The sequence below is a fragment of the Amblyomma americanum genome, chromosome 1 (genome assembly GCF_052857255.1).
Source record: "Amblyomma americanum isolate KBUSLIRL-KWMA chromosome 1, ASM5285725v1, whole genome shotgun sequence".
Classification (NCBI taxonomy): Eukaryota; Metazoa; Arthropoda; class Arachnida; order Ixodida; family Ixodidae; genus Amblyomma; species Amblyomma americanum.
In genome coordinates this window covers 36874721-36902079 of record NC_135497.1, presented here as the reverse complement: position 1 = coordinate 36902079, position 27359 = coordinate 36874721, and the positions used below count along the sequence as shown (strand labels likewise).

General features: G+C 43.9%; 1 protein-coding gene across 1 annotated transcript in view; it reads left to right on the top strand.

The window, feature by feature from the left end:
- LOC144112642 (26S proteasome non-ATPase regulatory subunit 4-like) overlaps positions 1 to 27130 on the top strand; it is a 60300-nt gene extending 33170 nt beyond the window's left edge. The window contains exons 8-11 of the mRNA XM_077645452.1: positions 1693 to 1798; positions 13163 to 13306; positions 26547 to 26638; positions 26708 to 27130. Of these exons, the coding sequence (XP_077501578.1) occupies positions 1693 to 1798; positions 13163 to 13306; positions 26547 to 26638; positions 26708 to 26923 (558 nt within the window). The 3' untranslated portion in view covers positions 26924 to 27130. The remainder of the gene's footprint in view (positions 1 to 1692; positions 1799 to 13162; positions 13307 to 26546; positions 26639 to 26707) is intronic.
- The last annotated feature ends 229 nt before the right edge of the window (positions 27131 to 27359 follow it).

The following is a 27359-nucleotide window of genomic DNA, read 5'->3' as shown; positions in this document are numbered from 1 at the left end:
GAAAATAAATTGGCATGCGTTGTTAAAAGATGTTGAGATTATTAGATGAGTGGTCAGTAACGCCTGTAGGTTCGTGTGACGTGTTGAATTAGACCGAATGTAAGGCACGTGCTCAGGAATTCACTCTGATTGTTACTTTTTGATAGTGGTATAGCCAGGCAAGTCCAGTTTGTCGAGGGAAAATCACCTAAAAGAAGGATGTGGTGTTATGGTACCTAGTGGTTAGAGTATGCAGAGGATCATGGAATAATGAGTTAAAAACTTTCATTTTACGGTGGTCGATAACAAATGCCAGTGAGTAACCGTGGGAAGGTGGCCTTAATACATAGCCAGAGCATTTCTAGTGCAGTTATATCGTGCAGTGCAATATTCTGTTAGTAGCGCTAAGAACACTGCCACCACATCTATCTTTGCGAAAGATATCAAAGCTGGCCAATGAGGGTAGGGTCTCGGGATCTGTTATTGACAAGTGAAGCCATGTTTCAATAAGTAAAACCAGATTGCTACAGGAAAATGAGATGACATGCTGCATATATCATTGGGCTTGGGTATAACGCTTTAAATATTATGATATTAGATAAAGGTTAGTGTTGATGATTTCACATTGTTCTTGCACATGGTACTAGGATTTTCATTTGACAACTCTTTGGGTGGTGTGGCCACAAATGTTTGTTTTGTTGTTAAAAATGAGCCCATCATATCTTAGTTTGATTTTCAAGTCATATGCCTTTCCAAACTGAACGAGCTGCTTGCGCGTGAGATGAGTTTTTGGCAAAAAGTCTTCAATGACACTCTACTCGGTTTTCTTGAAATTTTTGCCCAAAGAAAGTACTTGTTTTTTGTTCTTTAAGTGCTCAAACTTTAAAATGCTCAAACACTTGTCATTTTGCTAAGGAAACCTGAGCTTGTAACTACCATGATCAGAAACAGTGGCTTGAATCATGTTTTTCAGTTGTTCATATGCCTTTCCAAACTGAACGAGCTGCTTGCGCGCGAGATGAGTTTTTGGCAAAAAGTCTTCACTGACACTGTACTTGGTTTTCTTGAAATTTTTGCCCAAAGAAAGTACTTGTTTTTTGTTCTTTAAGTGCTCAAACTTTAAAATGCTCAAAAACTTGTCATTTTGCTAAGGAAACCTGAGCTTGTAACTGCCATAATCAGAAACAGTGGCTTGAATCTTGTTTTTCAGTTGTTTCCATCTCTCAGCTTGTAGAAATCGACTTTATACCCTTTTTGACAATTAGGTAGATGGTCTTTTCACGTAGCTAGCTGATAATGCCATTTACCTTGTCTTGTTTATATTGTGTGCTTAAATATAGAAAAATGCTCACTTATATTTGCTGAACCGAATGCTTATGTGTATGTGTGTGTGTGAATATACGTACATGTTAGTGCGTGCATGCATGCATTTTCATCTATACGTTTTTCCAGTTATATTGACTGCAGACACTTATTTTTGCTTTCAAGGCAGCTTACAAGACTTGCTTGGTGGAACGTGCTTGTCTGTTACGTTAATTGCAGCATTCATTCAGTAAAATTTCATGCGTACAGGGCAACCTGCAAGCATGCCTGTTTTGTCTACAGAAAAGCTATGATTTCACTAGGAAATATGGGACTCGTGTCTTATTTACTTTTAGCGACCCTCGGAGGCATGTACACAGTGCACTGCTGTTTCACCTACTCATTTGGCAGGTCCTGCGTGTGTCAATGGAGGAACACCGCCAGATTGAGGCCAGGCGGGCAATGGCCAACGCAGCAAATGGTGCTGCTCTGGCACCTTCAAGTGATGGGGCAGGAGGTAAATTGGCCCTTTTTTAAGTGTGGCAGAATTGCATGCATGACACAGAGTGCAATGCGTCGCGATGGTACCTGCTGACAGTGCAGTGACAGTCCTTCGTCAGTACTGTTACTTCTGGCTCTTAAAAAGCCCGACTTTCTGCATATTATGCGGGGCATTGCTTGAAAGCACCAAATGTGACCAGAACTGGTTATACACATAACAAGTGTTATTATCAATCAATCTGTTTTGGTCAGGCAATCAGTTTTATTTTCGCAGACAAAGTACAGTGAAAACGTTGACTGAAGAAAAAGCTGCTTCATTGCAGCTTGACTGAGCCCCAGTCACCCATCAGCAGTGATGTACGATATGTTTGTACTGCAAGAATACAAAAAGTAGCTTGATTATTTGTGATGAGAAAAATAAAGTGGCAAAATACAGAGGAAAAGGTATATATTCCGAGAAATGCGGAAACTAGGCAACAAAATTGAGATAATATACTAAGGCGTTGCGGCAGTGACAGACAATCTTTATCTGAAAAAGTTCATAAATAATTTTGTGGGTTAGTAGTACCATATTAATTTGTAGTGCATCACAGGTGATTGATAACAAAAGCAGTGCTTTCTCAAAGGTGTTTTTAGTTGTACTAAATCTAAAAATATATCTAAAGAACCTTTAATAGTGCTTACACACATACATATCTTGAACCTTAATAATCTTAAGTTTGTGAAAAAATAGCACTGCATGCTCCAAGAATGATGCATTTTCGATTGCATGCCGGAGGGCTTTTTCTGCGAGACAGATTTCCTGCATATTCGTTGCAGTGGTGTTGCCCCACATAAAAACACAATGAGAGGCTTTGCAAAATGCAGTTTGTTGTTTATTTCATTATACCAAGTTGTTTACCATTTAGCCTTCAAATTACTATGTATTAATTTCTTGCCATCTCTATGGGGCATGCTGATTTCCTTGATTTTATGACTGCGAGCTTTTGCAGCACACAGGTCAGCTCTCTCATTTCCATTTATTTCAATATGGTTCGGCACTCAGCAGAATTTTATCATATGCCCCTTTGTTATGACTTTTTCTACGCTGTGTATTATGCTTCCTACTAATTAAAGGTTCGGCTGCATTTCTGGAATTTTATACCGTGAGCAGGCTAAGTTAATCCTCATAGGTTATACTGTTTTCAATACTGTTATTTATTATTCTGCTTACAGCTACAGAGACATCATAACAAGCAGCAGTAAAAATGGATGCACAGTTTGGCAGCCTTACTATATTTTTCCAGTTTCCTTGCACTACCACGCGTCTGATATATTCTGCTGTTTGTGAGTGGTCAGTGTAAAATTCGGTGTAGGTCACATAATTTTCTTGTAGTGCCAAGTATTCCTGTAATATGTGTTTGTGTGGTGTTTTTTTTTTTTTGAAAGTGTGTTAATGCTAAGTCACATACAGTGGGAAGGCTGTACCATGGGGGCAGTAGGTTATGCCTTGAGCAACATCAGGGTGTGTCCAGTATTTCTAAGGTTTGACAACTATCCTCCAAGCAGAGAAGCAGGGTTCTGATTGACTTGGGTTTGTTTTTGAACAGTGTCCTGGAGGTGCACTTAGTAACTATGGGATTTTCAGGACATAAGTGCATGTGAGCATAGTTTTCTGTCTGTAAGGGAGGGTTCATTGATTACGGTATGGATACTATTTATGGGGGATGTTCTGTATACGCCAGTTGAGAGACGTAAGTCAAAGTAAGCCACGCGCTGGGTCCAGTCGTTTTAGATATGATGGCCTCGCAGACCTATACACAACGCATCCATAGTCTATGGTAGAGTGTAGGTACTACGGACCTTTAGATTTGTAAAAGACATGTTCTATCAGATCAGCAGTGTTTTTTGACAGTACTTTGAGTGTATTCAGGGATTGGGAAGCTTTCTTTTTGACGATGTTTATGCGTGGCAGGAATGTGAGTTTTTTGTCAAATGTTATGCCCAAAAATTTATTTTCTTGTTTCACTGGAAGTATAATTTCATCTAAGTGCAGGGTTGGATCAATCTGCAAACCTCTTTTGAGCGAGATAAGAACAACTGTTTCTTTTGTGGGGAGAACATAAACCCATTTCTGTCTGCCCAAATTGCAAATCTGTTCAATGTCAGTTGTATCTGTCGCTCACTGGTTGATAGGCTGGAGGATGGGCGTGCTATTTGAAGATCATTGACATATAGGGAATACATAATGGACTTCGGAACTATCTTAGCTATCCAATTCATTTTCACAACAAATGGGGTAGTACTTAAAATACACCCCTGCGGTACTCCATTCTCCTGAACAAATTTTTTGGAAAGGGTAGAACCCAGGCGTACACGAAATGAGCAGTCAGGCAGAAAAATCTTTTAAGCAAAAGAGCTGAAATCTGGGCCATTTGGTACTAAGGTGAAAAAACCATTCAAACAGAGACGAGGGACAAGAGGAGGAATTCGCAACACGACGACTGGGCTATCAACTGTGATTTATTGAATGAGACACTTTCCCAGTGTAGCTCACAGGAAAATTTTTTCACGAAATGTTGCACAGGAGCAGTGTATAAGTTTCCCCTCACATGCGAAAAGGTTTACATCGGCCAAACAGGCCGGTGTATCAATGAACGGCTGCGCGAGCACTACAACTCATTGGGTTCTACTGATGGGCGAAACCTGCCTCGCCACTGTCGCGAGTGTGGCTGCTGCCCACTGTTTGGCAATGTAAGCATTCTTGGCGGAGGCAGCGGGAAAGGAGAATGCGAAGTTTTGGAAGGCTACTACATTAGGTTGCATGGGGAAGATTGCGATAGCACAACTTCGGTACGCCTGCTAGAAAAAGAACTTGTTTTTTTGGCTCGCGGGCGATAGTTGTGTTGCTTATCTATTTGATTTCACTGTCCGGTGATGGTTTTGGTATTGATGCGCATGTCCTGTGAGCCGTACTGGGAAAGTGTCTCGTTCAATAAATCACAGTTGATAGTCCAGTCCTTGTGTTGTGAATTCTTCCTCTTGTCCCTCGCCTGTGTTTAACTGGTTTTTTTGCCTAAATCTTTTAAGCAGTTGAGCATCCTTCCATGGATACCTAGTTCTGCTGGGTCGTGGAGAATGCCAAACCACCAGGTGGTATCGTAAGCTTTCTCCATATGAAAGAGAACTGCTAGACAGGGTTGTTTATGGATGAATGCTTCCCTGACAGTATTTTCAAGGCGGACGAGATGGGCACTTGTTGAACAAGATTTTTTAAATCCACATTGGTGGATGTCAATAAGTTCACAAGATCCAAGAGCAAACATCAGCCTAATGTTTTGCAGCACTTTCAAACGATTTAGCGAGACAGCTTGTAAGGGCTCTTGGCCTGTAACTACTATGGGAGGTTGGTTATTTTCCAGGTTTCAAGAAAGGTACAATAACGGCATTTTTTTGTACTTCAGCTGTTTTTCCTAACATCCATATTTTGTTAAAAAAATCTGAAAAGTGCTTCTGCAGAGGGCTGAGAAAGATGTGCCAGCATTTCATAATGTATTTGGTCAGGGCCAGGCACTATCTGTTTGCCGGCAGATGTAACTGTTTATTTTGTGAATTGTGATTAACCTATTGTATGGTTCGTCTGTGCTGCCACTTGTTGAAAGTCTTTGTTTCTCTGCTTTATTTTTGTATCTTAAAAATTGTTCTGTGTAGCGTGAAGAGCTTGGAACACCTGAGAAATGTTCACCTAAGATATCTGCTTGTTCCTGTGCAACATGTAAGAAGCCCACATGTGTGTACATGTGGGCTGTAAGAAAGGGAATTGTGAAAGGGGAGAAGCTGCCATTCAGTTTACGAACTTGCTCCCACAATTTTTTGGATGTGATGGAACTGATTATAGATGATATGTAGGTTTTCCATGAAGTTTTCTCCTCATTGCAATGGACATATGCTTTTGTGCCCACCTTTTTAAACCATATAAGGTTCTCGGCCATTGGATACCTGCAAGAAATTCCCAGGCTTTATTCTCTTTTTTTTTTTGCTTCTCTGCAGTCTTGGTTATACCGAACCTTGTAATTTTGGTGTACCGCTCCCAAAGACTGCGGAATGGCTAAGGTGTGCAGCAGTTATAGTACGCGTTGTGCAGCAGTTATAATACACATTGTAATTATTTCGTTGAGTTCGTCTACACTTAGATTGTGCAAAAAAAATTTTCTCCAGTGTGGCCTTTTCCCAAAATAGCACCCCAGTCAGCTACGTGGAGTTTCCAGTGACATCGTTTTCTTGGAATGATTGATGGTGGTGATGACAAGTTAATTACCACAGGAAGGTGATCACTTCTGAAGGGGTTATTAAGAGTGTCCCATTTAAAATCGATAAACAGATGGTGAGCTAAAAGATAGGTCTATGCAGCTCAATTTTCCAGAGGTTGGAAAGCAGTATGTAGCTTTCCTTGTATTGTGTAGGCAGGTATAATTGTACAGAATAAAATCCTCTAAAATATGACCTCTAGTGTTTGTTTGTTCACTTCCCCGAAAACCAGAGTGGGCATTAAAATCTCCAGCAACTAAATAGGGCTCTGGTAGCTATTTAAAAAGTCCTTCTAGATCATATAGTGTGCCTGTTAAGTGTGGCTCGAGGTGTATAGAACATATTGTAATTATTTTGAAATGTAGAACAGTGACTGCAACATCTTCATATCTAGTTTTAAGTTTGACTTTGTGAGTTGCAACACCACTCTGTTCTATAATAGTGACACCTCCAGAGAGCCTGCTTGAGTGCTCTCTGTCATAGCGGAAGACTATATTTCTTTAAAATGTTGTTTTGTTGAGGTCCTAAGTTTGTTTCCTATGAGCATAACGTCATGAGAGAAAATGATTTTAAGAGGTCCTTTACATTGCCGTAGTTGTTCAACAGTCTTAGGCAGTTTCAATGAATTAGGAATGCCATTTTTACTGTTTTGGGGGGATATGGTTAAAAACCTAGGCAGCCGGTTTATTGGGGCCTGTAATCTGAGTTTTTGGTTTCCTAACACGCTCAAATGAGCTGTGCCGCCCCTGCATTGTGGATGTACTGGAGATTGTGTCCATTGCCTCACCGGAGTCGCTGGAGTGCCGTGAAGAAGCTGCGGGTGTGCGAGGTGCAGACCTCTCCCGATTGGGAAAGTCTTTTGGTCTGCCAACTCGAGGGTTGGCAAGCCCTTTTCTAGAGATGGCAGTGCGGCCTTCGCCGCATCTGCCAGGGTCGCAGATGGTCCCGCCGCAGGCTCACTGTGTATGGCCTGGGCAGGTGGCGAAGCCTGGTGTGGTGCCTCGCCCCGTCGTACCACATCGGAGAATTTTGTTTTTGCACTGAAGGAGAATGTGCCACTAGTGTGTGAAAGTTGTTGTCGTGCTTCTCTGAATCAAATGTTTTCCTTTGTTTTAGAGTAATTATTTCTTTTTCGCTTTTCCTTGTTGGGCAAGACCTTGAATAAGCGGCATGATCTCGATCTCAGTTCGCGCAGCACGGTGCTGCTTCATAGTTCTCTAAGACGTCCTCATGTGAGGCACATTTCGCGCATTTTTTGTGGCCATGGCAACTCTATGAGCCATGACCATATTGCTGGCAGTTGTAACACTGTCGCGGGTTCGTGATGTAGTGGCGGACATTTATTTTCAAATAGCGAACTTCTGTTGCGTTGAGGAGTGTACTTGAATTGAAAGTGAGGACAAGATGCTTTGTTGGTATTTTTTGTTTTCTTTCCTGATTGTAATACAGTAGACATTGATGACATTTTGGTCCTTGAGACCGTTGAGCACTTCTTGTTCGGTGAGTTTGAAGAAGTCGGCTTCAGAGATTACACCCCGGACGGTGTTTATGAATCTGTGTGCAGTTATTCACATTGGGATTTTTCCAGATGACGTTATGGCGGATAGTTTTGAATGTTGGGCACAGTCTTTAAGCTCCAGTAGAAGGTAACCATTAGGCATTTTTTTTAGCTTGTAACCTGTGCCCAAGGCATCGGTAAGACTTTTTGCGACCAAGAATGGGGACATTGTTCGGGCAGTTATTTCTGTCTCATCGCTGTGCAGAACATGGAATTTTGGGTATGCTTCTTTCAATTTCTGGAAGTACTGAGAAGTCGCATTGGTCCACACTCTTTTCTGTGGGCAATCATTTTGTTGCAAAGGGGGAGCCATAAAATATGTGCAATGTTCGGCCGTGGTGCCAGCCGCAGAGCCCAATGAGGGGATGGGACAGGAACTCGCAAGTAAGTCCTGTCTACGTCAGCTGTACACCCCAACTATTACCAAATATGATGAAACGTAGGGTAGTTCGTCACACAAGGTTAACCCTCGCCGCCAGGAAAAAAGAAAAAACCAAGAAGGCAGGTGGAAAAAGGAGAGTTGTGAGACAGAAGATAGAAAAGTAAAAGGTTAAGGGGAGGACAGGAAAAAGTGAATGCCGATTTCTCCCGGTTGGGTCAGGTCGGAGGTGCAGTCTATGGGAAACTGAGGCAAAAGTGGGTGTTGCCTCCGCCGAGGGGCCTTAAAGGTCCAAACGCTCGGCATCGGCTCAACTACCAGGATCCCCCTTTCCCCAGACACGGCTGAACCACGTACGGCTAATTGTGGGAGCTCGGGTCCCTAGTGACGCCCTATTCACCATCATCCCCCTGCGGGGATGTCCCTGCAGATGCTGAAGAACCTGTAGTGTCACCAACATCTGCATATTGCAGGTGCCACTGCGGGGATGCTCAGAGTACAGTCTAAACAGAGTACAGTCTGTTCAGCAGAACAGTCTAAAATCTTAATAAAAATTCTAGTTGTGAGTCAGTGCTCCTCTGTATTCTCCTTCTGTCTGCCTTTCATCCGGTTGCACTATTTCACCCAAAATGCATCTGTACCAACTCGTTCAAGCTTCCATCCTACTAGCATTGCAGCAAAGTTATGACCACATTGATTAGAATATTCCGACGCTGCCTTCTGTATGTTGGCTGAGTCAGCCCGGTGGCTATTTAGTCTGGCGCTCATTGATTGCCCTGTTTCTCTAATATATTATTTTTGACAAGGAGAGCTTTGAAGCATGTAGGTAACATTAGATGATGCATAGTTAAGGCTAGTCTTTATGTAGAAGATGAAGTTGCTTGCTGCGTCGATTAGTAAATAGTTGCATGTCAATGCATTTAGGTCGAGAGCATGAGCCCACTGTTGGCAGGGGTTTCTTATCAAGTTAGCGTGTACTAGGATATCTCTCAGGTTTGTGTTGTGTCTGTATGTTACCCTTGGTGCATCGGGAAATATTTTCTTGAGACTGTCATTGCCAGTTAAAATAGGGTGGTACTTCCGCTGAAAATTGTTTATGTGTGGAAAGGCGTTCGAGTATTTCGTGCAGAGGGCTGCTCACTGTTATCTTTTGTTCCTTTTTTAAGTACATCGCCTCGTTTTAGAGTGATTGCATATTGGAAAGCATTGTTAAGGGAGTTCTGGGGATGGTTCCTATCAATTAGGGTGTTTTTTAGTGAGTGTAGGTGTTTCAAATAATCGCCATAGGTACATATTCTTCTAAGGCGCATTGCCTGTCCTACAAATATGCCTTGCTTACAGTGCTTGGGATGATGGCTAGCGAAATCTAAGTATTGCTGTCTGTCTGTAGGCATCCTGTAGAATGTGGCCTTAAGCTGGCGTTTAGAAAACGATTGGTAGTGTCGAGAAAATTGAATTGTGTTTTAGAGTAGTGAAAGATAAATTTAATGCTAGAGTAGAATGAATTAAGGTGCGAGACAAAAGCTTTCAGGGTTTCAGACTCGTGTTTGCATATCATAAAAATGTTTTTTTTTTAATGCAGGTATATGAGCGGTTTTTCTAAAAATGAATTTGGAAGCTTAGGCTGCAGTAACCCCGTAAAAATGTTTGCATAACTCTGTGCAAATGGAGTGCCCATACTTGTTTTAAGTACTTGAAGGTAATGAGAAGAATCCAACTCAACATAGTTGATCGTGAGTACCAATTGAAGTTAGCAGTGACGGCGTAGAGCTAGAGCGTCCGCCTCGCGTGCAAGAGGACCGTGGTTCGAATCCTGGTGTCTTGTAATTCTCCACCGGGTTAAAAAAACTCCGTGTGTCAATGGAATTGCATAACCTGGCCTGGGGTGCGGCCTGACCTTGGTAACCAGAACCGACAATGCACTCCTTCACCAGAGCATGGTGGCTACAGCTGGCAAAGGACAGCGTTAACTGGAGAGACATGGGAGAGGCCTTTGCACTGAAGTGGGCGTAGTGAGGCTGATGATGATGATGGCGATGATAACCAATTGAAATAGCAAACATACCAGTTTCATGCAAGCGTGATTTCGTGTTAGAGCAGTCGAGAGCACATCGATTCCTTCATTTATGGAAATATTTGTGTACAAAGCGGTGACGTCAAGTGTAACCAGGATGCTATCCAGTTTGATAATGGCTATGTCATTAAGCGACTCTATTATTCGAAGAAAGCGCAATGCGTTTTCGACAAAAGAAGGAAGGAGGGTTGGAATGTTTGCAATGTAGTGGGTCAGAAATATTGACAAGTTCTCTGTAGGCGTATTATTGTTCGTAACGATAGGCTTGCCCGGTATATGTGCTGTAAAAAAGTCTCCTGCGGAAATCTAATGGATTTTAGGAAGCATAAGCTATTTCAGAAGTTGTAGTCTGATTGCATTATTAGTTCCCTGGATAACAGGTGTGCCAGTTTTCTCAGAATTACGTGGCAGAACCAAGTAAGAGGAAGAAGACAAGTCCTCTTGTCGAAACGTTGGCAAGCACCCAGAGGCTTTCCCCTGCCTTCTTCACTTTGTGTGTGTCAGGGAAATATCTGCCTGCCCTCCCTCTACCATGGACTTCAAATATAAAAATAGGTTTGCTTTATTTGTTCCGTTTAACAGACTGCTAAGTAGAAGTAGCATGTGTCAGACTAGTCTTTTACAATAGAATTATGGCTGCTTTAGATCCAAACAAATCTATACAGTTTATATATAGAGCTATTTGTTTTGGTGTATAGGCTCAGAAAAAAAAACAGCTGCTCCTGTGGGGTTTAGTTGATGTTTAGACTGTTATCATGGTCTTTTCCTAACAGAACATATTACAGGTAGACTTGTTGAGCTGCACCAATCACAGAATGCCTCGTAGTGATAAAATTAACATAACCTTACTAATCAACAATTCTTGCGAAGACATTTCATGTGTGGACACCGTGAGCATAAAAAGTATTCTGAAGATTATATGTTTGAATAAAATGAACAAAGAATGTTTGGGGTGTATTCTTCCGTTGTCTTGTTTCATTTTTTTTTTAAAAAGAACACACTAGTACAGCAGTTTTTTTTTATTTTCAGCACAGTGTTATGAATCATTAGACCCAGTGCTGCCTGTTTAAACACTTAAATGTTGTGGCTATAGACCCAGCACAGATGTCAATAAGCCTGTCAGGATTTTACAGCAGTGGCTGTTTGCATTACCCTTGAAATTTTGTTGTGGTGCAGTGTCACACTTGATTCATAGCATGGCCCAAGGTTCTAGTGTCTTTGCTCTGCCAAACCCAGTGTGTGGTCTATGCTGGCATTTTAAGTACTCATAATGTCATATTCGATGGACACCCCGATTGTGCTGTGAAGGAAGGTATTAAGGATGGGATGGTAATTAAGGCACAGATTTTTTTTAAATAGACATTTATACCTGGTACTGCCGAATTTACAAATTTATGCTATAAGCACAAATGTCAATTTTTTGTCCGACTTTCATTGGGATTTTTTACCGCGAATTACCGTATTTACTCGAATATTGGCCAATACATAGTTAGGTCAACCCTGTAATTTTGGCACCCGCAAAAGAAAAAAAGAATGTTGTATTGGTCAACTAATGGAAGCGTCGAGCTGCCAACATACACTTAAGGTGATCAGTGCAGTGCATCACATACTGGAGCTGCAGTAGTGACGTGAGAAACTGTCAGTGCTTTCCACAGTGTCTGGTACACCTTTCAGTGACATTATCGAAATCTGGCATGCTGTCACTCAATTTTTTTGTTCCATGTGTATGATGATAGCTGACTTGCATGCTGCCGAGAATGGTGAGCCACGTTCAGGAGCTATGATTTGCCATGTGGTGAAGCGACTGAAAGAAATTTCATTATATGACAGTGCCTGTAAAATGGGCGATGGATGCGGCGATGGTGCGATGGAACTCCATTCTTGTCTTTGTATTGGCCTTAACCAAGAATTTTGTCTACCTCTCTTAAATAAGAGGCGCATAAAACCTTTGCTTAGTGAGGGTAGCAGATATTGGTGCAGTTCATGAAGGCACTAAGGCTGCCAGAGCGTAGGACTCTTCGCAGCAGCATTGTTGGTGTCCTCCTGTCATAGCTAAGATTGAATGGACAAACAGTGCAACAAGAAAGGGATGCAGATAGGTGTTCGTCTCTTCCCTGTGATGTTTGTCTGCAATGGCGTTTCTCCTTCTTAGTTTTTAGCAGAGTTTGCACCTCGTCCTGGCTGTGATTTCCATATTAGTGGAACCCAAAGTTTTGATAGCGCAATTTAAAAAAAGCAAACAGGTGGACCTATGTGCAAATAGTATTACTGTTTTGACTAGGGCACTAGTAATGGAATTTCACTGTAGAAAATCATTCTGGGATAGCCTTCCTCTTCATTTTCATGTCTATGATGTTCATGTTAAAAGAAAGGCATCAGAATGTGGGAAATGTGGAAAACAGGAATGTTGTTTTTCTTCATTGCATACATCTCAGCTTTGAAGCCAAGGTGAAGCACTTTTAGAGTTGAAAGTGTTTTTCATGCAGAAGAGTGCTGCTAGATCTCATGGTCACTCTCAACAGACAGTGACGCATAAAACACTGTCATGACAATGACCAGCTTGAATCACCTTTCCTACATGGCTCACTCGAGTGGCTGCGGATACGATTCACTACTTCTGGCCTCTCCAAGAAACCTCTTGCCAAGTACCACGGCCTCTACCACTTACTGTATCGCACATCCGCTGTTAACTACATTACTAAGCCCCTCAGACAGTCTTCCAATTTCCACTGACACAGCTGTGAGACTATAAATCTCCAGCGCCTCAAGCTTTACTACAATTCAGTTGTCTTGTTGTTGCCTCGCCTTTCCCCAGGGTCCATTGTAAAGAAGATGCGTGTTCCCATAGCTGCATTGCCTTTGCATAGAATGAGAGCCTCCCTGACCCAGCTGACAGTTTCCACTGCTGCTTGGCAGGCTTCAGCGCATCTAAATAAACTCCCCCATTACACAGTGTGCAATTGGGAATGTTAAAACTCGATTGCTGCCATGTTCTGTCTAGTATTAATGTAGTCACCCATTCAGAACCAGTGAACCATGTACTCTGTCATTGCATTCTACAGTGTGTCTGTTGTGTGTGCAGCTATGCCAGCTGAAGAAGAGCTCTTGGAGCATATGTCATACGGAACTGGACAAGGTGGAGCTTTTACAGGAATACAACACTATGAAGTCATGACAGAAGAAGAGGAGCTTGCTGTGGCTATACAAATGTCGCTCAGACTGTGCTGTAAGTGAGACTCTGCATATGACTTGTTTCCCTGTTTTGCTGCAGGTTAATGGCTTGATACCTACCCCCAAAAATTCTCGAATTTCATCATTAACAGCAAAATTGTTGAAAATGCCTGCACAATAAAGACGACAAATGTATGCATATAACATGCATACATGCACAATGCCAGAGATCGGAAAACAGTAAACCTTGAAGGAAACAAAATCAAACAGTGCAACTATGCACATGCATGGTTTGCATGTACAAAAATTGCCAAGACCCATGCAAAGTCCAGAATCAGGATAAGCAACTGCTTTTACGTGATGCAAATGAAAAATAAATGTTTTAAATAAATCGTTGAAAACGCACAGTAAATTAGGCTACAGTGGGTAGAAAACAATCACTAGAGCAAATTAAAATCTAAAAGCAAAACTAAGGTGAAGTAGTGAAAAGATTCAACAGTTAATAAAAAATACTCAGCAAAAAGCACTTCCAAGGGGTAAAGGTGCCATAGTCAAGAAAACAGTTAAAATCTGCACGAAGGAAAGCCAGTGTTAAAATTCTAGAAGATGAAACAAGCACGCATTTTCAAGAAAACCAACTGGCCTTGACTAAAGAGTTTATTTAGTAAAAGTGTCCACCACACCATGATGGCCTCCCAGTAATCTGAGCGAAACTATAGCATGTGAATATAAATTTTTAAAATTCATAGGCGATCAATTCGTTTCATGCGGCAGAGTATGCATTAGCATTACTGTTCCTCGGATGGAGCAGCCACCATCACTGACTGGTTCGGGCCGTGCAAGCAGGTGACATGATCCAGTCACGATGTGCCCCTGCTTAACTTTCCCTGTCCAATTCATCAATCACAGTGTGGCACGCCATATTCCCTCTCCACTCTCCCCACCCAGCTCTGATTGGCAACTGCGGCGCCCCTCTCGGCACCCGTCACCTTCCACCTCTTTCTTCCTATTCTCTTTTCTCTTCCTTTTTCCTTCCCTTCTCTCTCCTTAAAGTGGAGAGGGGATTCTCCTCACTTATTTTCCTCCTACCAACCAAGGCTTCACGCACCAACACCAACTCTGGACGCTTTTTTCAGTAATGGGCGTTCTAATGCTAACACATTAAAAAAGAATTTTCAGTGCTGGATGTTCTCTTGAATGCTGGAAAAATACTTTGTAGCTGCAGGTCCAACATTTTTCTCAGATATTTCCCTATGCTCTATGCTACAGCTCTCTGCCTTCGTAAGTGGCAGTGGCAGTCTGCCATGTAAGTATTTCAATTTAAATAGTTATGCAGCAAAATGTGTAGTTAAATTGGAAATTCAGATTTATTGCGAAGCACACGCAATTTGACACTTGTCTGCCATGAATAAAGACAGCAGGATGAATATGTTGCAGTCCGATGACTACTACAACATACGTATATAGAAAGATTGTTAGTTGCCTGCTAGCTGCATTTGCTGTGGATAACTTGGCTAAACATGCACGATCCCAAAGTAGGCTGCATTGACGTATGTTGTAAAAGATGGTGTTGGAAGCCTGGCTCTGAACTTGTTGGGCGAGTTGGCACATGGCTATTGAGAAGTTGCGCACACATAAAAGACAGGAAAAACAACGAAGTCTGAAAAAGCGTTAACTTTCAACTAGTTTTATTCTGTTCAATAGAGCTTATAAGAGGTGTTTCGATTATTCAATACGGATTTTTCTTTAAAATTATAAGATATTTCGGTGTGGTGCATGTATTTCAATTTTACGGAAATGCGGACTTTATTTATTGACACAGTGCAATGAAAAAATAATAATATAAATACAATTACCTGGTTAACTTTCTTATATTTAGTTTTAAGGCACATAGTTATATTCTGCAATTGAAGGCCGTCAAAATAGACAGCGAGCACAGTTTTTGATATTTTAGCATTGGCATGATGCTTCGAGATATCGAACATGTAAAAAACTCTTTCGAGACCTCTTCAAGTTGGCTTTCCCACACTGCATATTGATAAAATCTGCTTTCTTTGAGTCCAATGCAGACTTACGTCTTTTAAAGGGCCTATGCAATAAATTAATTTAGATTACGTAAAACAGGAGAGAGAATCATTCAATCACTCGTCACCCCAATGCAAGAATTTTTAAGCTAGCATCAATAGCAACGAAGATGCAGACGATTAAAAATTACGCTCCTCCTCTCCCCCTCAACTCGTACACGCGGGGCACCAGATAAAAATAAAGAAAACAGCTCTGAGACTGGGCCCCGCCCACGAATACGTCATCTGCTGACGTTCGTTTTGCAACTTCCGGTTGTCGCTCCTAGCACCCCAGCAGCAGCGTCTCTTGGAATAACATGCCTGAGTTCAACACCTCACCAGTCACCGGGTTTGCAGCCGACGACATAGCAAGGCGTATTCATCTCGCGCGGACGAAAAAGACACTGCGAGCGGCTCCGGAACTCCCAACGGAAGGAGGCGGCAGAGGAAAATTGAAACCATATGCGCGAAGCAATGCCCTGGCTCGTGCTTGCCTGAGAGGGTCACACGGCGGCACGAGCAGACGATTTTTTCACGGCTACCGGAAGTGTGCCCGTGACGTCGTGGCCGGCTGACGTCATGGGTATAGTGACATCTTTTTTCACGATTTTAGTATCAAAATCACTCGCTACATGCACACCAATCGTCCCGCGAATTTTAAAAAACACGGTTTTTAAAAATTCATAATGAATTGTTGGCTCAGTTGCGAAGACTCATACTTGGTGTGAATGCTTCTTAGCATCATTTGTAAGCATTTAAAACATTTACAAGCGACTTTTTATTCATTGCATAGTCCCTTTAAGACGCAGATGATGTTGACGTGATTCCTTTGATGATACCACGTCCAGCGATGCCATTTTATGGATATGTAACGTGGAAAAGCAGACTTAACGACCTGTAAAACGTATATTCTGCGTTCCATATCTCGAAGTGCGATGCTGATTCAGAAATTTTATAAACTGTGTTCACTTTCTATGTCAAAAGCCCTCAATTTCTCCATATAACCATTTGTCCTAAAACCAATTCAAAAGTAGATGAGTGTATTTTAGTTACAACCTTTGTCCGTAAATTTCTGAGACTGAGTCCATTAAAAAAAATGCGTTGAACATTGAAATCATTTGTGTAGCACCCCTTCGAAATAGTCTCTCTTGCAGTCTATACACAGCTTCGAACGCTTCTTCAGGTCATGAAAACAGTTGGAAAACGCTTCTTTTGGCAAGGCTGTCAGCTCCTTTGTCGTGGCGTCTTAATGGCCTCCACGCTCCCCATCCATCGGCCTTTTAGGGCTCTCTTAAACGAAAACAGGAAAAAATCGCATGGAGAGAGGTCAGGAGAGTATGGCTGATGGGAAAGTACAGTAATGCTGTGCTTGGCGACAAATTCTGTCACGCTGAGAGCAGTGTGCGGCCTTGCATTATCGTGGAGAAGGCTGCATTGTCCAGATGCCCATAAGTCAGGCCGACGGCATCGTAGTGCATCACGCATGTGTTGGAGCACGCGGATATAAAACTCCTGATTCACCATCTGTCCTTGTGGGACGAACTCTCGGTGTATGACACCTCTGGAATAAAAAAAAAATATATCAGCATCGTCTTTGGTTTGGTCTTCTTTTGCTGCAACTTTCTCGAAGCCGGAGAGCTAGCGGACTGCCCTTCGGTGCTCTGCCTCTTTGTGGATCGTATTGAAAACACCATGTTTCGTCTTCAGCAGTGATGCTGTCAACGAATGCAGCATCCTTCTCTGCCTCGGAGAGAAAATCAGCGCTCACTGATCGTGTCCTGGTCCTGTGTGAGTGCGGCACAAGTCTGGCATTCAGCTTTTGTTTCCCCAAGTTTTCACACAAAATTTGGTGGCATGTTGTCTTACTAATGTCGAGAGCATCTGATAGCATGCGGACTGTAATGGTGCGGTCTTGCTGTACGATTTCCCTGATCCGAGCCACGTTTTCATTCCGTGAGGTTGAAGGCTGCCCCTGCTTTGTGTCGTCTTCCACTTACGTTCTCCCCAAAACAAACCCCTTGTGCCACTCGAAAACGCGCTCGCAATAATGTCTCGCCTCAAGCGTCACGAAGGGGCTCATACGTCTGTGTGGCTGTCTTGCCAAGCTTCACACAGAATTTTATGTTTACACGCTGTTTGAGGTGGACGTCCATCTCTCCACATTCACTCACAGTAGAATGCGCAGACGACTAGTGACAACGTATTTTTCTACATGTAGTGCCATCTAGCGGCTGCCACAGCAATTGACATAAATAGCAGTTTAGCCCGAAAAGATGGCGCTACACATGCGCACCATTTGTTTTGGTGAACCATTTATAGAGAAGAAAATAAATCAGTCTCGAAACTTTATGCACAAAGGTTATAATTGTCATTGCACTCTATTACGTAAACAATTATTTTTCGTGGCTCTTCAAAGAAAAATCTGTATTGAATAATTTGAAACACCTTGTATAGGCAGTGTACACACGTGCCTAGAAAGGGGAGGGGGCAAATCAAGCCTGTGCACAAATCAAGAAAATCCGTGCAGGAAGTCCTTTGTGCATTACACAGGATAACAGAAGTGTCAGTAAGGCAGTCCTCGCCCTTTACCTTGATCTGGTATGCTTCTAGAAGCTCACCGGTTACTCCTGCCTAATGCTCTTGAGTTGTGGCTGACAACCTTTGCATGTAATGCAATGAGCCGGCAAGTTGGCTCCTTCTTTGTTCCGAATTGACTGTGCATGCTTCCCTGCACGTTCATTCACGCAGCAGCTTGCCTGGCCAACATACACGTGACCACAATTGAGCGGGATTTGATATACCATGCCTGTGGCACATTTCACGAATGCTTCGGCTCTTTTTTTTTCAGCACCTGCTTCGTCAAGCTCCTTCATTGTATATCCTCAGGCATAACCCAGTGAGCTTTCAAGGCGCTGAAAAAACTACGCAGACGCCATACCTGTTTGACACTATTTTCTTCTTGTGGGTTACTTTGTGCATATACGGCACAATTGTGACCTTCTTTCTGAGCATGCGCTGCTTGCTCTTGGCACATTTTTTTTACCTTCTGTAGAAGGTTGTCAACGACAGCTGAAATGACCTCACAGCGGAAGCCAGCTGAAAGCAGCCTCTTAATCTGATTATCGAAGCTGGTGTGCATTGAATGCGGGCATAGCTTTGTAAGAGCAGATTCTAGGCATGAGCTTCCTATAGCTCTTTTTACTATCTTCGAATGCACAGAATCATATGGAAGAAGCTTTCCGTGCTCGTACTGCAAGTTAAGATCTAAAAGCTGCAGCACTATGTAGGTATGTAGCTCACTTGCAAATGCAATGTGGCTCAATTGAAATGCAGTAAATAGTGTTTCTCAAGCAGCGAGCTGTCATTTTTAGGCAGACAGATTTTGCCACCAGTCATGCCATGTTTTTTTTTTTTTTTCAATTTTGAGCGTAGCGTGCACTTAGGAACAGAATATGTCTCCACGACCCCTCGGCTGGTTATCTGACAAATCCTGGAATTCTGATGTTACAATTTCCAACCATTATGACACTTCTAAATTTTGTCTATCACCATAAAACATAAACTATCAGTATTTTGTGCTGGAAAACTAACTAATTGGCTTTCTTGAAGCCTGAATATACTATTTAGGTGGGAAAATATTTGTTTTCAATCGAAACGAGAAGTGGTGCCTGAAAGGGTTAAAAGCTTGGCAGACTCTTTGAGTCATTCTGTTAATACGTACAGGTGTTCTGTTATCCTGTACTCTATTGGAATTTGCAGGAGTTAACTTCATTGAAGCATACCATGAAATGTCAGCCTGAAACTACATGAAATGCTCCCTATCTATTCTGTGCACAGCTTAAAAGCACTTCTGCCGCAGTGAGTAAACTTACAAGCATACATATTTACAGACATCTTTCATGTTTGTGAACAAACCCAGCCGATGATGATGACAGGGGACTCCCAAAATGCTTCCGACGACGTGGTGTTTTAGGTAATCCGGGGTGTAGACATGATAGCATTTGTTTTCCCTCTTTTTCTGGCATTCATTACACTGCTTGATACGTTGAATGAACATTTTGTACAGGTAGACAGCAAATCTTTGTGAAGGGAGTGGGACAACAGATGTGCCTGGAAAGCTTCCTCCCCACAAATCACTGCATGCAGTCAGTAAGAAGCATGGAATAGTGCGGAACCAGTTCCCGCTTTCAGGGAGAATGAAAATATTGCTGTATCTTGTGCAGAAGGCCAGCTGTTGCCTTGCAGGCCACTTTCACTCAATCTGCAAGGTGTGCTCATGCACTGCAAGTTAAACTTTCTCTTTTCAGTGGGCTGAGTATTACGAGTTCGATTTGCCAGTGATAATGCTTCCATTGTAATCAACTGAAACTGCAGCACCTAGCTGGGCACACAAGATATGTCAGCATAAAAAATATGACATTGCATTAGTAGCCGTGTTTTTCATATGGAAACATAGCTAGGCTACTTGCATGCGCCATGGTTGTGCTTTTGGTAGAGAAGCGAATGCAGTCCACGTTTCTCATCCAGCCAATGGAATACTGATGGCGATCTTGCCAAAAGGAAACCAGCAAACAAAATGGGCATGCCAGAGACCTCTATCTTATATAGCAAGTGCCCCACCTTGAGGGCGCCGCTTTGCCCACTTGTTGTACAGCACTCAATTTCAAAGCATAAATAGTTTGGGAGCCCAACTGCAGCGTTGCCAGAGCTCAAAGGGGTTTGTTGAAAAGGAAATACCATTTTAAAATCAAGAAATTTAATTAATCTTTGCAAGCTCCTAATCATTTGTGTATTTAATACCTTGCTTAGTAAATAAATTTTCATTACCTATGAATGACTTTTCTTTTTTAGAAAGACAAGGAAAAATTACAGGATTGCACTTAAGCCTGCTTAAGAGCGGAAATGCGAAAGCCTTTCCTCTTCTTCTCTTTCACCCCCATGTTTCATTTTATCCTTTTGTTTTTTAATTATTTATATATTGTTTTTATTACATTTTATTGCATTAATCGAGATTAATTAATTAATTAATTACAATTCATCAACTAAACTCTCATTTCAAGATCTACTCACGCACTACCTAACAATCAAACTTTTGCACATTTGTCTCCACAGAACGACATAATCATGCGGACAAAATTTGTGGACACTTTTTGCTGACATGACGTAACCATATAATGCTTTCGCATTAATAAGCGGTGTTCATGATGATGAACTTCGCAGGGGAACATTTTCATAGATAAACACACTGGCCCTGTCTGGCAATCGAAGTAGTGGGTGAAAATAAACACATAAAACGCATGCATCACCCATGTGAAGAAGCCTGTAAAGACACCTTCAAGACAGTTCCTTGTCTTCACAGGCTTCTACTCAAGAGCCACGCATGCACATCAGCTGTACAGCTTTCATGTGCTTTTTTTACACCCACCTGGTGTATTTAGTGTTGGCGGTAATGCGTTCCTTTTTTCAATAACTTAGTAACATACTCGTTACCATTTGGGATCTGCAACGGGTAACATACTTACGTTGTAAGACATACAAATGGGGTTTTCTGCCCCAGCGGCCAGTGCCGCCGAAGGAGAGAAAGCTGGCACGTTGGTGTCGTCAGTGGCGAGAATATGTGCGGCAGTAGCAGGGGAGGCATCTATAAGAGTATCACACAGCGGCGACAAATCAATTTGAGCATGTGCACAGTCGATGATTGCGTGATGCGCGAACAGAAAGTCCCAACCGAGGATGATGTCGTGAGAGGAGCGGGCAAGAACGAAGAACTCAATGGTGTAGGAGAGGTCTTGGATGATGAGGCGAGCGGTGCACGCTGCAAGAGGTCGAATGGGGTCAGCGCTGGCGGTTCAAAGGGAAATTTCAGAAAGCGGCATCGTCACTTTTTAAGTTTGCGGCACAAGTTGCGGCTAATGATGGACACGGCAGCACCAGTGTCAATGAGCGCATGAACAGGAACACCTTCAACCAGCACTTCAAAAATGTTCACGGTTGGTTACGGTGCAGTTCTTGCCTCTGGAACTGCGGCGCCTAGTTTTCCGCTTGGAGGGGTGGTGACTGGCGGCGCATAGGAGAGACCGAACGGCGGCGAGGAGACGGCAACCGGGGGGTTCGGTGGTAGGAGTTGGAGCGATATGTAGAGGTATGCTGGGGCAGATGAGAAGAGTCAGGTGCGGAGGACACGGGAACGTCGTACTTCGGCGCTCGCCCGTAGTCGTGAGGATGGGATTCGCGGGTGTGGCACCAACGGGCCACGTGACCAGCGAGGCCGCAAGTATAGCAAATCGGGCGGTTATCTTGTGTACGCCACGGATTCAGAGGGCGTGGAGCAGTGCGAGGCAAAGGCCGGTGAGGGTGAGGCATTGTAGGAGCGAGCGGCTGGTCAGGAAAGACGGTGCAAGGTGGCGCATAGGCAGGAACAACCGGCTGAGGTCATGGCCGGACGACAGCTTCAGCATAGATCAGCGGTGCAGTGACCACAGGAGGTGGATTAGCGGGCGGCAGGACCTCTGCAACCTGCTCCTGGATGACACGCTGAATGGAAGGCGACAGCGTTGGCGTTGGAGCGGGTGGGCAGGTAACCAGCGATAGCTGGCGAGCAACCTCCTCTCGCACAAACTGCTGGATCTGCTGAAGGGTCGACTGATTGTGAGCAGGACCGCCGACAGCCAAGCTCGAAATGGTGTCGTCTGAGAAAATGGTACGGCGGTTGACAAGACGCTGTTTCCAGAGCTCGTCATAGCTCCGACACAAAGAAACGACGTTGGAGATGGTTTGAGGATTCTTGGACACTAACATCTGAAATGCGTTGTCCTCAATGTGTTTGATTTTTCCACGTCGCTCATGGATGGATTCAGACGCTTGCATAAATCAATGACATCCTCGATATAGCTTGTGAAATTCTCGCCGCTCTGCTGGGCCCGACTGTGCAACCGTTGTTCGGCACGAATTTTTCGGACAGCGGGGCGGCCGAAGACGTTGGTAAGGCTGGTTTTGAGGGCCGCCCAGGTATAAAAATCGGCTTTGTGGTTGCGAAACCACAAGTTGGCGACGTCGGACAGATAAAAGATGACGTTTGTCAGCTTGACGCTGTCGTCCCATTTATTATAGGCACTTACGTGTTCATAGGAGGCAAGCCAGTCTTCGATGTCGGTGTCGTCCGTGCCGTTGAAGATCGCAGGATCGCGCTGACGCACGGGACAGGAACAGACGGCGGCTGCGGGAGCAGTGGAGCCAGGCTGGAGCTGGGTGTCAGTCATCGTGGTAGAGACTGGTAAGGGGTGTAGATCTTCAGGTCCGTAGATCCGTAAGGTCTGTAGCTCCAGGGTGGGAACAGGCAGCACCTCCACCAAATGTAAAGATGCAAATCAGACGCACAAGAAATGTGGACAGGCAAAATCTTTGTTGATACAGCATAGCTCCAAGCCAAGAGTTCGAGAGCGTCAGCTTCGTCTTCGCAAACTGAACTGCGTAAGCTTCGTCTTCTTCAGCTTTCTCTCCTTCGGCGGCACTGGCCGCTGGGGCAGCAAACCCCAATTGTATGTCTTACCTGACTGACACCCAGCCCCAGCCTGGCTCCACTGTTCCCGCCGCCGTCGTCTGCTCCGTTCCCGTGCGTCAGCGCGACCCTGCGATCTTCAGCGGCACGGACGACACCGACGTCGAAAACTGGCTCGCCTCCTATGAACGCGTAAGCGCCTATAATAAATGGGACGACAGCGTCAAGCTGACAAACGTCATCTTTTATCTGACCGACGTCGCCAACTTGTGGTTTCGCAACCACGAAGCCGATTTTTCTACCTGGGCGGCCCTCAAAACCAGCCTTACCGATGTCTTCGGCCGCCCCGCTGTCCAAAAACTTCGTGCCGAACAACGGTTGCGCAGTCGGGCTCAGCAGAGCGGCGAGAATTTCACAAGCTATATCGAGGATGTCGTTGATTTATGCAAGCGTCTGAATCCATCCATGAGCGACGCGGACAAAATCAAACACATTCTTAAAGGGATTGAGGACGACGCATTTCAGATGTTAGTGTCCAAAAATCCTCAAACCATCTCCGACGTCGTTTCTTTGTGCCAGCTATCATGACGACCCGCAATGCGCTCATGCTGGTCTGCTGAAAACTTTTACCCGCCTACGTCTTCGGTATTATTGGCGAGGCATGTACCGTTCTGTCTGTCAGTACGTCCGCTCTTGCTTCGAATGTCAGCGGCGCAAGCATCCACCACAACACTCACCGGCTCCTCTGCAACCTTTACCTTGTCCGGCCCGCCCTTTCGACCGTGTTGGAATCGACCTTTATGGCCCTCTTCCTAGCACTTCTGCTGGGCACTGTTGGATCATTGTCGCCATAGATCATCTCACGCGCTATGCAGAAACTTCCCCGTTACCAGCTGCAACGGCCTCCGACGTCGCCGGTTTTATACTTCAAAACATCATTCATTCTTCGCCACGGTGCGCCTCAGGAATTCTTCAGCGAACGAGGTCACGTCTTCTTGTCCGGCATCCTGGAGGCCCTTCTTTGGGAGTGTCACATCGTCCACCGTACAACTTCATCTTACCATCCCCAGACAAACGTCATGACCGAGCGCTTTAACCGGACCCTCGGCGACATGATGGCCAAGTACATTTCATCCGATCACTCCAACTGGGACCGCATTCTACCATTTGTTACCTATGCTTACAATTCTGCAATTCAAGCAACTACTGGTTTTTCCACATATTTTCTTCTCTACTGCCGGGAGCCATCTTCAATTATGGACGCCATACTCCCTTACCGCCCAGATTCTTCCGAATTTATAACCATCTCTCAAGCCGCTGCGCATGCCGAAGAAAGCCGTCAACTTGCCCGTTCCTTTAGTGCCCACGATCAGTACCGTCAGAAAAGTGCCCGCGCCACTTCTACCTGTCTGCCGCCGGCTTACCTTCCTGACTCCTTAGTTTTGCTTTTGGTGCCCTCCTTCAGCCCGGGCCTGTCGACAAAACTGCTAAGCAAATACCACGGCCCTTATCGCTTAGTTCAGCAGACATCTCCAGTTAACTACCTCGTCGAGCCTCTCACGCCTTCGCCTGATCATCGACGCCGCAGCCGCGAAATCGTCCACTTCGACCGCCTGAAACCCTACTACGACCCCGCTATCATCTCGTGCCCTTAGGCCGCCAGGATGGCGCCTTTTCACCCCGGGGGTATTGTAAGACATACAATTTGGGTTTGCTGCCCCAGCGGCCAGTGCCGCCGAAGGAGAGAAAGCTGAAGAAGACGAAGCTGACGCTCTCGAACTCTTGGCTTGGCACTACGCTGTGTCAACAAAGATTTTGCCTGTCCACATTTCTTGTGCGTTAGATTTGCGTCTTTACAACGTTAACATTTTTCGGTAACGTGAGGTGCCACATTACTGGTGACTTTTTGTTCCGTTGTCCCCACTCCGCCCCCCCCTTTTAGAAAAAACGCAGAGAACCTAAACTGATGCTGCAAATAAACAAACAGGCGCCCTCGGCGACCTCTGTTGCGGCTCGCATGCATGCCAGAAAAAACCTGCTCTTGACATTTCTTTTGGGCCTAGTTGCATGGTGATACAAATGAACGATGTGCGCAAAACATTCGACGAACCACTTACACGGGAGAAACACAAGGACTGGTGCAATGCTAAGGACTATTTTATTCTTCTCACACCAACGCATAGATATACATTTTTCCACACTTGCACAAGCAAACCAAAATTCCAGTCATGCGAGATTACTGGCGACGATGCGAGCACAAAAACTTCAATTCGGCAGGGTAAAGTGATAAGGAAGTATCGCTAACACATCCTTCAGCCTTTTTCTTAATATGGAATGCTTCGAGAGCTAGCCGCGTGTGTTCGTTTCTGCTCCTGCTCAGAATCTCCGTCTCATCGAATCGCGGTGCACAGTAGCTGCAGTCAATAATGTATGACACAAGATGTGCACCTTTGTCACTTTTGTTCCTCACATTTAGCCCATGCTCCCTGAGTCGCTGCTTGGTGTGAGAAGAATAAAATAGTTGTTAGTGTTGCGCCAGTCCTTGTGTTTCTCCCGTGTATGCGGTTCGTCGAATGTTTTGCGCACATCGTCCATCTGTATCACCTGCTCTTGATGATGCACCCAACTAAAAAAAAAGACAGAATACCCATAAAGTGCGTAACACATGCACAAACATGCATTCACACACTTGCCTTCACCTACCTCCCCTTCCCGAACCACTCACACGCACAACTCTCACAGAATGGAAGCATGCGAGCATTTTTGAACATGACATTTTACAGAATTACTGTAAATTTGATGACAGTTCAGCTGTTTTCTTTGTGAAGTTAGAATTGATGATGAAGTGTCATTTTGTGTTTAATGTCACATTCAGAAAATGGCTTCACCATGTGCCACAAATTTAGAATCCATCACATATAACTCTGCAGGCAACTTTAGGCCTCTATAACATTGCTAAGCTCCTGCAAATTTATACAAAGTATTCTCATTAAATCAGGATTTCGCGTAAAATTGTTGTTTGGGCTAGAAGTATTATGTGAAATATGAGCTTTATGAAATTGTTATCGTGAGTGGTTAAGGGGTAGATGCACTAACTAAAATTTATGGCCATGGAGTAACGGCAAAGTAACGTGTGGCACTTTTTTCAGTAACGGTAAAGGTAAGGCGTTACTTTTTTTGTAGGTAACATAGGGGCGTAAAGCATTCCTTTTTTCTTAGCGTAACGAGTAACGTTTTTAGTTACTTATTTCGGTAACGCCTACAACACTGCTTGTATTTGTGTATGTATGTACTATTGTGATAAGCTGTTTGCATTGTGAAGGTTTTCCTCATGAATTGCTTCAATGTAGCCCTGTCCGCAGTGGTATTGAAGCAGCAATTCTACGCTACTTCAGAGTAATATGTAATGCTGTCAGGCACTCAGTGTGGCAAATGCAATGTAGGTAAGCGCCTTTTAAATATCAACAAAATTGCTTGGCTATCGGATGGGGTCTGCCGTGGTCCACCCATTGTGAGTGCAGCCCTAGTTTCAATGCAGGTTGTCTATGCATGTAATAAAACTGCAATTATAATTTAGGCACAGCCTAACCCCAGGAGCAGTAAAAATTAAGCATAGTCGCTTCTCCTTCAGTGTAACCGGGCTCTCCTGTAGTAAATTTTTATCACCTCATATCTTGAAGGTAAACGTAGCTTGTGAAGGTTCTTACACCATTATTACTTTCACTTTCCTGTAGCGGCCGAGATTCCTACTCAGTACTTACCAGATGCAGTAGCTGCAGAAGAGGAGCCATTGGAACCAAATGAGTCTAAGGAGCCTCCCAAAAAGGTGAGCCAGGCCCAGCAGAGTTGATGGCCACCAGTGGGATGCAAATGTTGAGTGACATTTGCTGTGCAGGCCGAGCCTACTGCTGCTGCTGCCAAATATGACAGTGCATTCCAGGACCCAGCTTTCTTCTCGTTCTTCCTCGAAAGCCTGCCTGATCCGGGCAGCGAGAGTGATGCTGCATGCAATGCAGTTGGGGACACCATCCTGGAAAACCAGTACAAGGGTGCTGACACGGATGAAGACGAAAACACCCCAGACAAGGACAAGCTGACCAAGCGAGAGTAGTTGCAGGCTTTGATGATGTTTGGCAGTCATGCACATTTCTTAACCAATGTTGGCTGGCTGGGGTCACCAATTTCAGCAATTGAAGGCATTGCTGTGTTGTTCTGTTTCGAAAAGCTAATTATTTTTCCTTCAGTACTGTTCCCAGCATTCAAGATAATCTGTTAGAGCTTTTACTTAACTGTGAATGAACAAGTTTATTTCAGTGTTTGTTTGTTTATTTATTTGTACATACAGCAGCCCCCCCAGGGGCTATTGCAGGAGTGGGATATAGAATACATGAAAAGAGTAAATATGTTCATAAATGCAAGCATGCATACATAAAAAGTATGAACAAAAAAATATATGAAGCAAGGTGTCAGTAACATTCAATGGCAGCCAAAAGTTGGCAGAAATGGAAGTGAACGAATTTTCACCACACAGGGAGTCCAGCACTCGA